We start from the raw sequence: 16,202 nt of genomic DNA on the forward strand, positions 1-16,202 counted from the left end.
ATGGATGGATGGATAAATGATGGATGCATAGATGGATGCATGGATGGATGGATGGATGGATGGATAAATGGATGGATGCATGGATGGATGGATGGATGGATGGATGGATAAATGATGGATGCATGGATGGATGGATGATTTAAATTTTATGCTGAAACCCACCTGGCCAGATTGTCCCACTCTTTGGACACCTTCTCGAACAGCTCCTCCACGGCAGCGATGCAGTCGTGGTAATCTTTGGACCTCTGCAGGTCCTCCTCTCTCTGGCTCTGCAGCTTGTTTGCCTGGTGGCAGAGCTCGAGCCAGGAATGGGTCAGATGGTCCAGCTCTGCATGTTCTGGAGTATTCTGGCCACCGGTCAGTCTGTTCACAGTCTCAGTCATTTTGGTGAGGGTACTCTGTTTGGATTGCAGTTGCTGGCAGCATTCCTGAGTGACATGAGGTCCATGTGAAGTGAACACTCAAACATCTATCATGAGTTTTACTTTTAATTACAACACAGGCCTGAATGCTGAATTATGACAACAGTTTACAATGCTGAATAGTTATGATGAAACAATGGTAGAGGTTAAAGTTTGTGTACAGAATCATGGGCTGATTGTTCGGTTGAGCTACTCACCTTAGCTTGAAACAACATGTTCTGAGCAATCTTGGTCTCAAGTTCTGCTGGTCTTCTAGAGAGGGTGAGAAGCTGCTGCTCCATGTCCTGAAACAAGCTGCTCAGATCTTGTTTCTGTTCTTTAAGCTCTCTCCAGACTTCTGAGAGCACTTGTGCACTGGACATCCTTTCTTCAATCTGCATAAATAATGAGCAAATATTTTAATGCGACTTTTCTTACAATCTGAATTTATTATACGCGTGTTCTTTGTGCACGTTCCGTGCTGCATTCACACGGCATCTCCCCCCTCCCCCTTCCTTCTTTTGCGTTTATTAATTTATTTTTACAAAAATTGTACTATTTTCAAAGTTTAATGTTTACACATTTAAACACTTTAACATAGTATACATTGTTTACTATTATGCATCAACAATAAAATATGGGTTTACAAATATTTGCATTCTGTTAGGGATGCTCAATATTAGAAAAACTTGGGGTGTGGGCAATGATTTAATTTTGCCATGACAACATCAGTTGGGATTAACACATTTTTCCTGCTCCCTCACTTTCTCATTCATCATCACTAACATTTAACCAGGTGAATTTAACCAGGTGAATTTAACCAGGTGTGGGCACACAGGCCAGTAATAGTCAGTTTGATTGAACAAATATAATATTAGCAGCAGAACATGATTTAAAATGTGTCCTATGATCTGTTGCAATATTGCTCTCACTGATATCGTGATAACAAATTTTATAAACTAGTGTGCAGCTGCAGAGTAATGCTGTTTGATTCATATTTTACATAATGTTCCCACTGTTTCAGAACCGTGGTTGATGAAGCGTATCTTGTATGTTACACAGAACAAAATTGAGTATTTTAACACTGACCATGAGTTTGATCTGCTGGACCTCAGCAGCTGCGACCCTCACAGCATCATGAGACAGGTCACACACAGAACACACCAGGTCCAGGTACGTGCTGGCCTGCTCCTGAAGGGCTCTGTAGTGCTTCACCTGCATGCATATTATCAATCAATAAAAATAAAAACCACTTTTCGTTCCAAGCCCAACTGGGGCTGTGTGGTGTTGAATACCTGCTTCAGTGCTTCCTGCAGACCCGATGGTCCCTGATCATTGAGCTGCAGCTCCTCTTGAACTGTTGTGAGCCAGGTCTGGCACTGCTGCAGTGTGTCCTGATGGCTAACATGTTTCTGCAACTCCCGGTCCAGACTCTGGTAGACCTGTTGCCCGTAAGAGATTATAACTAATACATCTTCGATAAGATTCATCTTTCAGCTTTTATCTGCAACTCACACGCTGAGCGGTGCTGCAGATAGCAGAGTAGCTGTCTCTGGTTCCCTGCAGGTGAGTCTGGACTTGTTGACTAATCTTGGCATGAACTTGAACTTGCTCTGAACAGCTGGCAACGAGACCTTCTCCCTTCTGTTTCAAGCTGATGAGACGCTCCTCAAAACTGGCTATCTCCTCCATTATGGCCTTAAAACAATGAAAAAATCAAAAGGGTTGAACTAGTAAACAGGATATTTGGCTTGAATGAGTAGAAACGTGCCTAAACAGTCATTAATAATAAGTGCATGTCCTACTATTATAGATGTTATCTATTAACTGAAGGATTTTCTAGAACGCTCAAAAAGATTTTCAAAATATGATTTTCTTCACAGAGGAGTGAATCACCTTGTGTCGAGCAAGTTGCTGAGTAGCCACCTCCATATTGCTGGTCTGCATAGAGTCTGAGGTTACAAGCCTACTGGACATCTGTAGCAGCCATTTTTCAACTTCCTGCAGCTCACTGTTGTAATCCTCGTGCTCCTTCACCCACTCCACGAGGTTCTGGACGTGCGTCTACATAAAACACAACAATCACAAATTATTTTAATTGATAAAGAAGCTCAGTCAAAACCTACAGACCAACTGTCTGCCTCTTTTCATGCCAGAGTTTCAGTCTAAAAGAAATGATAAATGAGTTCTGACCATTTTAGTCAAACCTTGAAAAATAACATCATACACGTGTTGTGAATGACTCTCAGCTACTACTACAGGTTTCACCTCAACATCTGTTAAACTGACTGACTTATAGGCAGTTTTGACCTGGCTAAGCTTTAGCTGTGGTAAGCATCTTGAATTATGTTCTAAAACTTAAACAAGTGAAGATGCATATTTAATTACGTATTACTTTCTGAAAGTTTTATAAAAACATGACACAAATATCTTGACTTGAACTGACGTCAAACGTTCTCGAGGTGCAGATGTACATTCAGTCATTATCTTTAAAGGGTTTCATTAAAATCTGCCCTGTGTTCCATAAGATATTTTGCTAACAGACAGACGTGACTCTGATGGTTAACGACTAAGTTTTAAACCAAACTCATGCATGTTTTGTTAGTGTTTACAGTATGTGTTGAGAATGACTCAGCTACAATTTTTACCTCAATATCTGTAAAATTACTTTCTGAAATCCATTTACCGTTTCATAAAATATTTTGCTGACAGAATGATACATGGGCAAATGCACACATTACTGTTAAAAGGCAGTAATAGATAAACAATATATCATACAAAATATGTGTTTGAGTCAAGATTTACACAGAAATAATTTTAAATCTGTGGTTCAGAATAAACATTTAATTTTCACTTCTTTTACAAAGATGATACAAACCTGAGCAGCCAAACAAAGGTCTTGGTAGTCAGCCTGGAGCTTCTTCATGTTTTCACTGATGGTGGGATCATGAATCACCTCCAGCAGCACTTCTCCCTTTTCAACCACAGATTTTACTGCTGACTCGTGAGACTTCACGGTCTGTTGAATCGTCTGCATACGTAAAAAAAAGTCATAAACAAAAGAAAGAAAGCTCAGTCCTAAACAACTTTTTTTTTAATCCTGAAAATAATTTAAACTGAGTGTAAAGGCTAAATAAAACCAGCAGAACAGAAATAAAAAAGAGCATAACAAAGGCCAAACTAAGCAAAACAGGCACTAAAATCAGCTGACCACAAAACGGGAATACTGCAGAGCAAATGCTATAAAATCCATAAAATTAAGAAGTTTTCTTTCTCTGATTTCTCACAAGCAGAACTGACCCGTTTGAACTCACCTTGTACTTTGCGAGCTGAGCCTTCTTCTGATATAGCTCAGCTTTAGGCTCCGGACTTGAAGATAAAAGGTTCTTGGTCTCCACCACCCACTGGGACTGGGATTTATATTTATCCAGATAGTCTTTGGAGAGGGAGATACATTTCTCTAGAGAGCTGTGCTCCGTGCGCAAAGCTGCCATTAACTCCTCGAGCTGAAAAAGATGGATGTCCACCTCCTCCTTGAGCTGATCTGCTTCAGGCTCCTCTAAGAAGGCCATCACTCGCTCAGTCTTCTCCCTCATGGTCTTTAAATAAAGGTGACCCTGCTCCATGTCGGCCTGAAGAGACTGACAGGACACAATAATCTTATTAAAAAAATAAGTTAATCTGATTACATTTAGTGCATTTTGAGGTCAAATAGACAAATTTGCTGATGACCCCCCATCACTGAAAGATTCGTAAGGTGAAGGCTTGTAGTTTTTGAGATACATATATATATATATATATATATATATATACACATATACATATATACAGTATATATTAATATCTTTGATTTACTTTTACCGGCTCCCTGTGGTTTTTAGAATTGACTTCAAAATGGTATTGCTTGTTTTTAAATACCTGAATGGTCTTGGGCCATCACATCTATCTGAGCTTCTTACCCCTTACATCCCTTCTTGCAGTCGCACTTTCCACTCTCAGAGCTCGACTGGTGACAGACGGAGGGAGGGCTTTCATGGTCAGGGCTTCAATTTTGTGGAATGCTCTTCCTCTAAATATTAGACAGGTCTCTTCGTTGTCTTCTTTTAAATCGTTACTTAAAACGTACTTGTATAATAAGGCTTTTAATATCTGGATTTCTTCATATTTTAATTTTGTCATATTGATATGTATTTTAATTAATTTGGTATACTTTTTGTGTTTCTGGTGTCTTTTATGTTGTTTTAATTGATTAATGTGAATCACTTTGTAACATTTGTTTAAAAAAGTGCAAAACAAATAAAGTATTATTATTATTATTTTTAGATGAGGCAACCCAATTATCGAAAGGAACTTTTCTGTTGTAAAGCTGTAGCTACACACCAAAATGGAAGTCGGTACTTATTTACTTATTGTCCAGATTATGAGGATATTTTCAGTTTCTTCTCTTTGCTCTGTGACGGGGGACACAACTCTAACGGCACGCACAACGCTTCACCAACATACCTCCAGTTTCTTCATCTTTCTCTCCAAAGCAAAGCGATCAACTACATCCACACGTATGGCCACGCTGCTGAAGTTATTCTGGGCTGTGCTGAGCCACTCTGAGAAGGTGTTGAAGACACACTGAGCTTCTTCAATCAAACACACCTCCTCCTGGATCTGTTTGATCGTTTCCTGCAATATGAAAGAAGAGGGAAGGAAAACTAACAGAAGGTAATGGCAGGACAAAAAGTGATGACGATGAGCCAAATACATTTAAAAAAATCATTTTACAGCAATTTTAATCAATATGCAAAAATATAATCACCCTTTCACCTTTGACAGCGTGTGATAAGAGTTACTGTTACACTAGCATAAATAATTTAAAACCAGTTATATTTAACTCCAAAATCAAGTTGTTGTTACCAGTAAATGCAGAAGCAGGGCGTGGTAGCGGGCTGTGATCTGTGTGGCCCTGGTACTGATCCGGCTGCTGATGTGAGTCTCATCTAGAACCTGCTGAGCCAAAAGTGTCAGACCCTCCATCTCCTCCTGATAAACGAGCACCTCCTCCTGCCAGCTCTAAACAACGAATAAATATTTGTAATGTCAGAATCTTATATTCTAAGAAACCTGTATAGCGTGGCATGTCTGTATAAAAATCCATCTGGTCATCACAGAAAAATGATGTTTCACTGAAACAGAAGCTCTTCTCTGCCCTGAGCTCAAACTGAGCCATGGTTTGGTTTGAGCCAAGTTCATGGTCATTTGCTTTTGAGCAGTCTGCAGTTCAGTTTCGCTCATAAAAACAAAAACTGGAAAGAAGAAAAATATTCAAGATAAGCTGTGTCTTTAACTATCACAACTTTAAAAATGAAAAATGTGATGCAAGAAATGTTAACAGTTTATTAAATGCTTTTATGTGGACTTTTCCCTGACGATAAGACAAAATACTTTCCAGAACTCTGGTGCGTGGTTCCTAAACAGTGAGAGATTTTTAATTTCCAATGAGATTTTATCTTAGACAGGATGTGCAGGAGCTACACAGGCATTTCAGTGCTTTAAACAGAGTAATTACTTATTTACTTGGTATCTAATCATAATTTCCATCATCCATTAAGCCCCTTTTGCCATAAAGTTACTAGAATAATTCCTCCATAAGTCATTTGATATGTTTCTATGGAAATTTGTTTAAAAAAACAGCTCATCTTAAGCCTAAAAGTAAGGTTGACCTTCAGGGTTTTTCATGTGAAACAAGCCAATGTCCTCCGCTGCTGAGGGGTTTCAGTAGTGAATGTTTGCAGTTCTTTTAGAGGAGGTTTTTTCTGGACTGGAATTGAACAGAGAATGTAAGTAAACCTAAATGATTTTGGTGCAACATACGCAAGTGAGTTACAGAGTTCTTTTCTTGTTCAAGGTGGCAGAGTGACAAATCCTGCTGAGTGGAGGGAACACTTTTATCCACCACCAAGTGAAGTATTTAAGCATATATATACATATATATATATATATATATATATATATACACACACAATTAGAAAGCAGAGTGTCCTCAATTGATGGAGTGGTCAGACTTCAATTTCGTTAGCTTATCTTGGAACTATTATACATCCGGGTGTAGCCATGTTGCAACATTATCTATGATATATCTCGATAAATGTGCTCATTTCTTGTGGCGCCGTCCTTCAACATGATGAGGAAGCAGAGGTTCAGATGTAGTTTTCAGTTTTGCTGGGCGGGTCATCCAGTGACGTAGCTCAGCTGGCCAGTCAACGACCTCTGTCTGTTTACGTCAACATCATCACCGCGGAGCAGCCCGCTTGGAACCACGAACAAGGTGGTCCCATACACCAGACTGAGTGGGGCGGATACCGGCAGTGGGCAGGCCCTTAACTGGTGTGGAGCCAGTGAGAGTTGAGAGAGCGGCAAACCACCTTCACACCGAGATGCAGCCACACAACAAAAATGGAAGTGAGCACTTCATTTATTTTTCAAGTTGCGCTCACATCATCTGGACAGATGGACAGACAATAGTTCCAATTCCCCTCTTTGCTTTGCGACAAGAGACAAAAGCATAATTTCCCAGTGTGGTTCCAGTCGCCACGTACAAAACTTACATAAAGTTGATTTTCGCCTCGTTTTCCATGAATTGTTTTGTTATAAACTTTGTTGTTGGTGTTCATTTCTCAACGCAGCAGAGCTCTCTGTGCGTCTGTCTCTCTCTGGGGGCTGCACCTCATTCAGGAGGTGAGCATGCTGGCAAAGTGAAATGTGGCAAAAGGGTTTATTTATTGTCAGTTATACACTTTTTTCATCACTTAGAGCAAAAATCAAAGTCCAAACTACCAACTCAACTAACTGCACAGCCATACTTCTGTGTTCACAAACCTTGACCATCTGAAGTTGCGCATTCTTGGTGTCACGATCCGACCGGCGATCAGAACGCAGTTGGGCTTTGGTCTCCATGGCTTTCAGCCAGCTGTCGAGACGCTGGAACTTCTGCTCCATCTGTCGAAGTTTGGCCAAAGCGCTGTTGAGCTGAGCGCGGGAATCGGCCAGCCGGGCCTGGTAGAGCCTCCACTCCTGCTGAAGGGTTTCCAGCGCTCTCTCCTCGATCTGGGGCAGACCCCAGGGAATGACCGGCTCTCTGCTCAGCAGCAGGGTGTTCAGCAGAGCTTGACCCTCTGTGCAGTGCAGCTGCAGCTCCTGCCAGGACAAAGCATAGCTGTGCTTTATCACTCACTAAATGCAAACTTTCCCTGATATTCATCTTCTTGCTACATGACAAGGCTGTCACAGAATGTCATGGTCACTGACAGTAAAGAGAAAACAACCTGCAGTTTTTGGATGGTGTCCTCCAGCATATCAACATCTCCCTCCAGCTGTGTGTAACAGCCGAGCTTCTCTTGCTCTTGTTCCAGCCACTCCTCAAATGCACGAATGTCCTGCTGATACTCTTGATGGGCTTTTACCAGATCTTCTGCTTTGCCAACAGCCCTCTGAGGAGCAACATGGGCACTGAATCAGACTGCTGCTTATTATCATATTTCCTTTGACATTTGCCACATCATTTAGCCATCGGTTGAACGCACTAACACTTTTCAAACACAGTTTAAATGTGCATGTTAGGCTGCCTTCAGGCCCAGGCCTCCTTTGCCTGCAAACAGATCTGTGATCTCTATGGTTTTTGCCTGGTTATATAAAGGTTAATAATTTTAAAAAAGGATGAGGTAATTTACCTGAATAGGCTTTTAAAAATAATATCTTATTAAATGGCATCAAAAGTAACAAACATTATTAACGATCAACAAAGTTCATTTTTGCATACAATCGTTGCACTTCAGTTCATTTATAAAGAATGTTTGTCAAAATTTGATCTACATGGAGGTAAAATGTATCAACAAATCAGAACAAAGTTTTCAATCCAACACAAAGAACTACGTTGTTACCATGGCATTGTCTTTGACGGCGTTGTAACGCTCCTGGAGTTCTTGCAGCTCGAGCTGAGTGACATAGTTTTCGGTGATACCAGCACTTTTTACAGTGATGGTCTCCAGCAGAGAGTTGTGGCTGAGCACATCCTCATAAAGAAGCTAAAATAAAAAAGAACATTTCATTATCAGTTAGTTTTGTTCCAGTTCAAACCTGCACACTTCAGGAACTTTTGACATCAGTAACGTTCAAAGAAAATACCTCTAAATGCTGAACAAACCTGAAAGAGATTAGTTAAAGCTAAAACATGCAGAACACTGGCTAAAAGTCAAAAGTAGCAAAAGGCTAGCTAAAAGCTAAATTTAGCTAAAGCCCAGATAAAAGCTAATTGTAGCTAAAGGCTAAGTACAAACTAAAAATGGCAATAGGGTATCTAGAACACTTCAGAATGCTAGCTAAAAGCTAAATATAGAAAAAGTCTAGCTATAAACTAAATATAGCTAAAGGTGAGCTAAAAGCTAAGCATAGCAAAAGGCTAGCTAAAAGCTAAACGTAGAAAAATGCTAGTTAGAAATATCAAAAGGCTATGTAAATGAGTCCCTGAGGCTCAATGGGATTAACCGGTCTAAATAAAGGGTGAATGAAAAAAAATGTGAAAGGTTGTAAAAGGCTAACTAAAAGCTAAATGTAGCAAAACGCTAGCTAAAAGGTCTCTTTTGTAAATGAGTCTCTGAGGCTCAATGGGATTAACCTGTATAAATAAAGGTTGAATGAAAAAAAAGATGCAGTTTGCTTGCAAAAAAGGCAGGTAGTAAAAGGCTAGGCAAAATAAGCTAAAAGTAATTAAAAGACAGAGGTAGTAGCACAATAAAAAAAGTAAAGCAAGATTTAAAAGACAATGTTTTTGAAGAAAGTGATAGTTAGTTTTTTTTTAATAAGTAAATTAAATATAACTTAAATATATCCAAACTAGCTCAATGTATGAAGAAGTTGTTAAACTGCAGAGAAAGCAAAGAATGTACATAAACATAAAAAACTGTAAACCAGTAGCTTCTGGAAGGCAGCTGCACCTTCGCTTTGCTTAGATTGGCAGTTTTATCTCTTATTTCCGGGCACTGTTTGTCTGAGAGCTCAAGGTCCTCTTCAATATGTTCAATCCAAGCCACAAACTGACAGACGTCCTCCTGGTAGCTCGTCCACTGAGACAGAGAACGCTCCAGCTGGCTGTAGGTTTTCAACAGCAGACGACAGAAAATGGAAAGTTATATTATATGTATATCATTTAAAATAATAGATTATTTAAAATAATAATAATAGAGGGGACGTGAAAAAAGAGCAACAAAAGCAACAGAAGTGAACCTTTTGCACAAAATGGCAGCGGAGAGCAGGGCATCCCAGGAGTCCTTCAGGTCCTGTATCTGTTTATGGATTAGAGGCACCCCCTCAGCGGAGGTGTTTCTCTGAACCGACTCTCCTCTTGTGATCAGCATCTTCAGCTGGATCTCCTTCTCCTGTCGAGCAGTCAGCAAAGCCTGGAGCAACAAACATCCGTTTGCACTGATTACAACCCAGTCCGTTTACTGTGATGGTTTGAAAACAAAGGTGACGTTCTGTACCTCCAGCTTTATCATTCTGCTGTCAAGAATGTTTTTGTCAGCGGTGGGGGTGCTGTACGTCTGCAACATATGGCTGGTGTCTACCATCCAGTTCTGCAGCTCCTTTAACCCTTGGGAGAAAAGCTGGTGCTCGGTAACAATCCGATCTATCCGAGATGCCTTCTCCTGCAGAGAAATAAACAAAAACTTGAGAAAACAATGGAAAAACTAGAGAATGACCAGTATAAATTGTAAAGATGAAAATTATATATATTTTTCCCAGAAAGGTACAAGTTTCAAAGGGACAGCTTACAAAAACAAACATTACAAAAATGTATTTGCATATCCACCATAAATTATAATAAGAACAATGAAAGTAGCATTCCTCGAAGGAGTTTGCTAAACTTGATTAGCCGTGGCGACCATCTTGAACGGGGTTGGCGTTGAAAGTTAATCAATCATTACTTTCTGAAGGTTTCATTAAAATCCATCCACAGGGTTCCCAGCATTTCACACACAAAACATAAATAAAATAAAATCCCTTTGTTTTCCCTGAAGAAATCCTGAAAATCCACGAGATATTTCAGTCACACAGAACGCTCAGAACTTAGCATCTTAGGTGGCAGGCAGTCACATTCAAAGATGGCAGGAAGTAGTACACTGTATCCTACAGTACTTGCATACAGTAACCGATCAGTAAGGATATATGTACTGTGTACACTGTAGAAGCAGAACATGGAGTAAATTATACTAGAGTACTAGAATTAGAACATATAAAAATCTCTGAAAGATGATCTTTTAATCAGAAGATCAGTGTTCAAAGTACATTAAAATAATTTAACAGGTTTTCCCTGATTTCCAGTGTCACTGTGAACCCTGATCCAGTATTTCATACATATTTTGCCAACACACACACACAAAAGTTGTATTTAACTCCTTATTAGGAAATTAAATTGACTTGTATTTATGTCTGTAGCCCAACACTAACCTAAACTGAATTTTCATCTTTGCCTTAAATCTCTCTGCCAACTCAACAATGACGCTGCACCAAACTAGGACTGGGCTTCGATTCCCATAAGGACAACTGGTTCTGGCAAGTTAGGTTATTTTACTAGAATGCATTCTTAAAACAATTACAAAAACAAAGCACACACACCTAAAGACAGGAGATTAAAAAAAGTTTAACAATGAATTCTTATTTTGACTGCATACCACCTGTAAACTAATGCTGAGTCAGATCTCCATCCAGTCTAACACTCCTGTCTCCTCTCCAGCTACCCCCCTACAAGTCCCTGTGCCCAGGCAGGCTTGGTAGTTATTACTTTACCTTGGTCAGGTTGGTTAAAGATAGGTACTGAGCAGAGAGCTGCGAGATACGGTGCGCAAAGCCCTTGCCGGCCGAGTGTTCGTCCCACAACAGCTGGGCTTTCTCTTTAAGTCTGCTCAGCTGAACCTCGAGAGAGGTCAACTCCTCAAGCACAGACTGGAAGAGCACAAGCAGGTTATCAAAGAGGCATGCGAGCTGACACAGAGATCCAGAACAGTTCAGTTCAGACACACAGCAGCTTGTTAGAGAAGAGAGCAAGACGGAAAGAAACGAGAGATTTAGTCAGCGTCACTTTCAGTAAAACTGTTGGTCATGACACGCAGCCAGAAATAGTGGGCAGGTTTTAACAAAAGTATTTTAAAATCTTAGTTTTTATAAATAGAGGCGTAGTGTTTCTTGAAGGAATGCATGTTGCCCAATATCTTTCATTCCAGAGTTTGAAATTAAAATGATTGGATGTTGAGAAGGATCGGAGTTGTAGCCGTTTGGACCAACTTTGTGCATGACGTTACGTGCAATCTCATCTGACATTGTGAAATCTCACAAGATGCCCTCAGATGGTTTAGGTTCTATCTCTCCAATAGAACCTTTTGTGTCTACATCAAGGATTTTATTTCAACGTCTGCAGATGTTCGGTGGGGGGTACTGCAGGGCTCTATTCTCAGACCTCTACTCTTTTCTTTATACCTGCTGCAACTAGATGTTATTTTTCGTAAACACAGCATCCCTTTTCATTTTTATGCCGATGACTGTCAAATTTACTTCCCTCTGAAGCACACTGCTGCACGCTCTATCCAACTTCTTCCTGACTGCCTGGTTGACACCAGGGATTGGATAGCTTTAATTTTAATGAGAAGAAGACAGAAGTCATGTTGTTTTTACCTAATGGCACAATCAGGAACCACTGTATCAAACTTTCCTCTCTAGCCCCGTTAGAGAAACAATTTGTTACTAATCTGGGAGTACAAATGGACCCTTCCGTAAAACTAAACAGTCATGTAAACACGATGGTTAAATCCTGTTTATTTTTTTGCTTTTGTTTTTTTCAATTGAGGCGACTGTCTACATTGAAGCCCTTACTTTCCAAAAGTAACCTTGAAACAGTATTACATGCTGTTTTATATTGTTTCATATAACATCCAGGGTTGATTACTGCAATGTGCTTCTCTTTGGAATCAGTCAGACCTCTATTTACAACTGGTTCAAAATGCTGCAGCCTGATTTTTAACTGATACAGGCAAAACAGAGCACATTACTCCAGTGCTGGCCTCCCTTCACTGGCTCCCAGTTCACTTTCAAATTCATTTAAAATCTTTTAACATGTTTTTAAATCTCTGAACAGTGCTGCCCCTTCCTATCTCGCTGATCTGCTGCAGCCATATGTCCCACAGCGCTCTCTGAGATCAGCAGACCAGATGCTTTTATTGGGTCCAGGCGATCGTTTTAAGCTCAGAGTTGTCAGGACCTTCTGTGTTGCAGGTCCAAAACTGTGGAATGAGTTACCACTGCATGTCAGGCAGGCCCCTCTCTCACTGTTTTTAAGTCTCGTTTGAAAACTCACTTTCACTCCCTGGATTTTGACACTGTGCGAGCTGATTTTAACTTCACTGTGTTTTATTTTAGTCATTTAGTTCTTATCTTTACTTCATGGATTCTATGTATTTTATGCTGTGTCCTTTGCTTTGTTTTGTTGTACAGCACTTTGGTTGGCCTTGCTGCTGTTTTAAGTGCTTTATAAATACAGTGGTATTGTATGGTAAGATGTGTTTGCGCTCTGAGAATGTTACATGAATGACTCTCAGCTACTACCACACCAGCTCTGTAAAACTGACCGTTATGTCCATATTTGTGTTTGCTAAAATCAATTATATGTGGGATCATATTAAATTAAGGTAAATTCAAATGTTAATCGGTTGTAGATGTACATCCAGTGATTACTTCCTGACAGTTTTGGATAAATTGATCCATTGTTTCATTTTGCTAAAGGACAGGCAGTGTTGAAGTTTTAGGCTAAAAGATGAGCAATGTCTTTAGCTCAGAGTAGGTGTTAGGGGACATGCTTTGTTACTACCACCCTAAACTTTAGCTCAAATATTGGCTGCGATATAATCATTTTTGTTTTGTCTAGAGTCAGTTGGTTGTGGAAGTCATCTGACTGACTCCAAAAGTGAATCAGTTGTACATGTGAATCCACTGATTACTTTCTGAAAGGTTTCATTAAAATCTGCCCAGTAAGTCACGAGATATTTTGGAAACAATACAAACAAATATAAACAGAGAAGCAACATTGTTCCTGTTGCCTCGAGTGGCATGTGATAAAAAGCTCTGTTTTAGATAAATATCAACCAAACATTTCAACACATTCGTAAGCAGACATATAAGCAACAAAAAGCAAAAAGTACTGGCAGTTAGCAAACGTGCTTTCTTCCCAAGTCTAAAAATGTCTAATGGAAATCTAAAATGAGGAGTATTCTGCACATGGACAACTTGTCAGATTAACACCATCAGTGTGGGTCCAAGCCCGATGAACTGCAGACCTTCGTACCTGCAGTTTGTGAAGCTCAAGCTTCTTGGCCGTGAGATCGTAAAGCCTCGTGCTGCTCTCCTGCACAGTCAGCTCGGTGGCATTCAAACATTCCTGAAGAGGCTCAGCGCTCGCTTCAAAGTCCTTCATTTGAGAAAGGAGGTTCTGAAATTACAGTAAAGACAATCAAAATGTTTGTCTTGATCTGAAACTCACAAATTTAGTTCAAGTTTTACAGAAAGAGTGTATTTGTCAGTGAGTAGGGATGGCAGTGATTTTTGAATATTTTAAGTCTAGTTAAGATGGGCAAATTTGAAGTACTAATTATCATTCATTAATAAGTATTATTATGGTCTTGGGTGAGCTCAGCTTTAAAGTCAGATTCTTGGGATATGTCTTCCGTTTGGCCCATTTGACTGCTTAAAAATAAATAAATAAATAAATAAAATGAATACATAAATAACATTTTCTGCAAAACTGCAATGTAATACTAAATGTTGCAAAAATGAGCTGAATAAGTTGAAACTGAGTTGCTAAAGCTAAACGAAGCAGAACGCTATCTAAAAACAAAAACTATGGAATGCTAGCTAAAAGCTAGCTAAAAGCTAAATTAGCAAAATATCAGCTAAAAGCTAAGTGTAGTAAAAGCTAGATAATAGCAAAATGTAGAAAATGTCTAGCTAAAAGTCTAAAAAGAATTAAATCCAATATGAAAATTAAAGTAGAAAATGGCTAGTAAAACCTGAAAATAGCAGAACAACAGATACAAGCAGAAAGACTCCTTAAAAGCTAAAAGTAGCAGTTAGCTACACTGCAAAAGTAGCAGAATGGTAGCTAAAAATTGAGAATAGAAAAGGCAAGCTAAAAGCAGCTGATAAAATAAAAAAGTAGCAGAACAAAACATAAAAGCTAAAAGTACGAAAATGCTTGCGAAAAGTGAAACATAGCAAAAGGCTGGTTAAAAGTAGAAAAGCAGACCTTGAATGAATTCATCCGTGTGCAACAGACAAAGGTATGACATCATAAAGCTGCGGCTGAGATTAGCACTTGTTCAGATGCTTTCTCTGCTTTTAAACAGCTGTTGTGCTACATGAGTTAGCCCATCATAAGTAAAAGATAAGCACATGCTGTGAGGAGTCACATCATGTTGGTTTGATGTTTGTAGAGGTGGCTGCTAGGTGAGGGAGTCAGACCAAACTGGATGAGTCAGATGAACATTAAACTCAAAATCAAATAACTGCCAGACAGATTGAAAGGGTTTTGTTTAAAACGCTCATTTTTACCAGCAACTTGACCAGGGACCTCAGTACTTACTTGCAGACTTGTCTCTCGGTTGTGCAGACTAGACACGATGTTTTTCCAGTCTTCTCTGGCAGCATTTGTTTTAACCCGGACTGCATCAGTTTTGTCTTTGGCTGCAATGCTGCAAAAATGCTCACCGTTCACAACCACAGCGTTCACCTTCGACTGACCTTGGTCTTTATCACTGAGGAACTCCTGAGAGGGAAAAACAGAAAAGGTTAAAACTCAAATACCATAAAAAATAAACTCTTGCTCTAGTGTGTGAAGCTTTGTCACAATAGATGTTTTCAAACCTGCTCTTACAATTTAAAGTGTAGCAATTGTTAGAGGAATGCTTATCACCCATCACCTGTCATGCCCGAGTTTTAAACTAATCGTATGGTGAGAAATCTTGTAAATAACGTTGTACAAGACGTCACATTCAAGAGTATTTGTCATGAATGACTCTAGCCATATCAAAACCAAATTTCAAATTTCATTTTGGACTTTATTATTGTGTATGGATGCATGTCGGATGTTTTGCAACCTGTTATTATAGATTATATAGTTAATATTTTTGTAATAAACAAACTTTGTTGTAAGTCACATGACCGCATGATCAGGAAGTGAACAGAGAACTTTAAAGAGACAAAAAATGGTGGGTGGAGAAAGACATTTGGTGCTCCTGTTAGTTTAGTTTCTGCAACTTGTTTGCATGACAAACACTGAAATGATTGTTTCATTTTCATTGCGTTCATTTAGTTGGTTCATTTCACTAACAATACATTTGACTGTATCTTAAGGGACCCCCTCAAATATTGCTCTTAAAACAACTCCAGGACATCCTTGTAAAAGAGATTGATGATCTCAATGGATTTTCTTCTTGGTAAAATAAAGGAATAAAAAAAAAAACTCCCTGTTTACTGACCCCCCTAAGAAAGAAATGGAATTTTTGCCCTTGACTCCAACAGATCTCAGGAACAACCTCAGAGATCTCTGTCCAAAGAGCACAGGCCAAGGAACAGCTGAGATTATGAACAGAACCCTCAAACTCCCAGGCCTCTGCTAGAGGACCTGAGTTTGAAGGGAAGTGGAACTGCCCGAGTGGAAAAGTAAGGCAAGCTAGAATATATATATATATATATATATATATTCTAGCTTGC

General features: G+C 39.4%; 1 protein-coding gene across 1 annotated transcript in view; it reads right to left on the reverse strand.

Moving 5' to 3' along the window:
* The window catches only part of syne1b (spectrin repeat containing, nuclear envelope 1b), a 154,414-nt gene that overhangs the window by 70,756 nt on the left and 67,456 nt on the right, over positions 1-16,202 (reverse strand). Inside the window, exons 58-76 of the mRNA XM_037694836.1 lie at positions 15,073-15,255; positions 13,780-13,923; positions 11,235-11,390; positions 9,929-10,093; positions 9,672-9,844; positions 9,383-9,536; positions 8,330-8,473; positions 7,715-7,879; positions 7,269-7,586; positions 5,307-5,462; positions 4,905-5,075; positions 3,716-4,042; positions 3,280-3,432; positions 2,298-2,465; positions 1,917-2,099; positions 1,697-1,843; positions 1,491-1,616; positions 620-796; positions 192-428 (exon numbers count right to left, since the gene is read on the reverse strand). Coding sequence (XP_037550764.1) covers positions 192-428; positions 620-796; positions 1,491-1,616; positions 1,697-1,843; positions 1,917-2,099; positions 2,298-2,465; positions 3,280-3,432; positions 3,716-4,042; positions 4,905-5,075; positions 5,307-5,462; positions 7,269-7,586; positions 7,715-7,879; positions 8,330-8,473; positions 9,383-9,536; positions 9,672-9,844; positions 9,929-10,093; positions 11,235-11,390; positions 13,780-13,923; positions 15,073-15,255 — 3,447 coding nt within the window. The remainder of the gene's footprint in view (positions 1-191; positions 429-619; positions 797-1,490; positions 1,617-1,696; positions 1,844-1,916; positions 2,100-2,297; positions 2,466-3,279; positions 3,433-3,715; positions 4,043-4,904; positions 5,076-5,306; positions 5,463-7,268; positions 7,587-7,714; positions 7,880-8,329; positions 8,474-9,382; positions 9,537-9,671; positions 9,845-9,928; positions 10,094-11,234; positions 11,391-13,779; positions 13,924-15,072; positions 15,256-16,202) is intronic.

This window comes from Nematolebias whitei, chromosome 21 (assembly GCF_014905685.2).
Source record: "Nematolebias whitei isolate Nwh7 chromosome 21, NemWhi1, whole genome shotgun sequence".
NCBI classification, from domain to species: domain Eukaryota; kingdom Metazoa; phylum Chordata; class Actinopteri; order Cyprinodontiformes; family Rivulidae; genus Nematolebias; species Nematolebias whitei.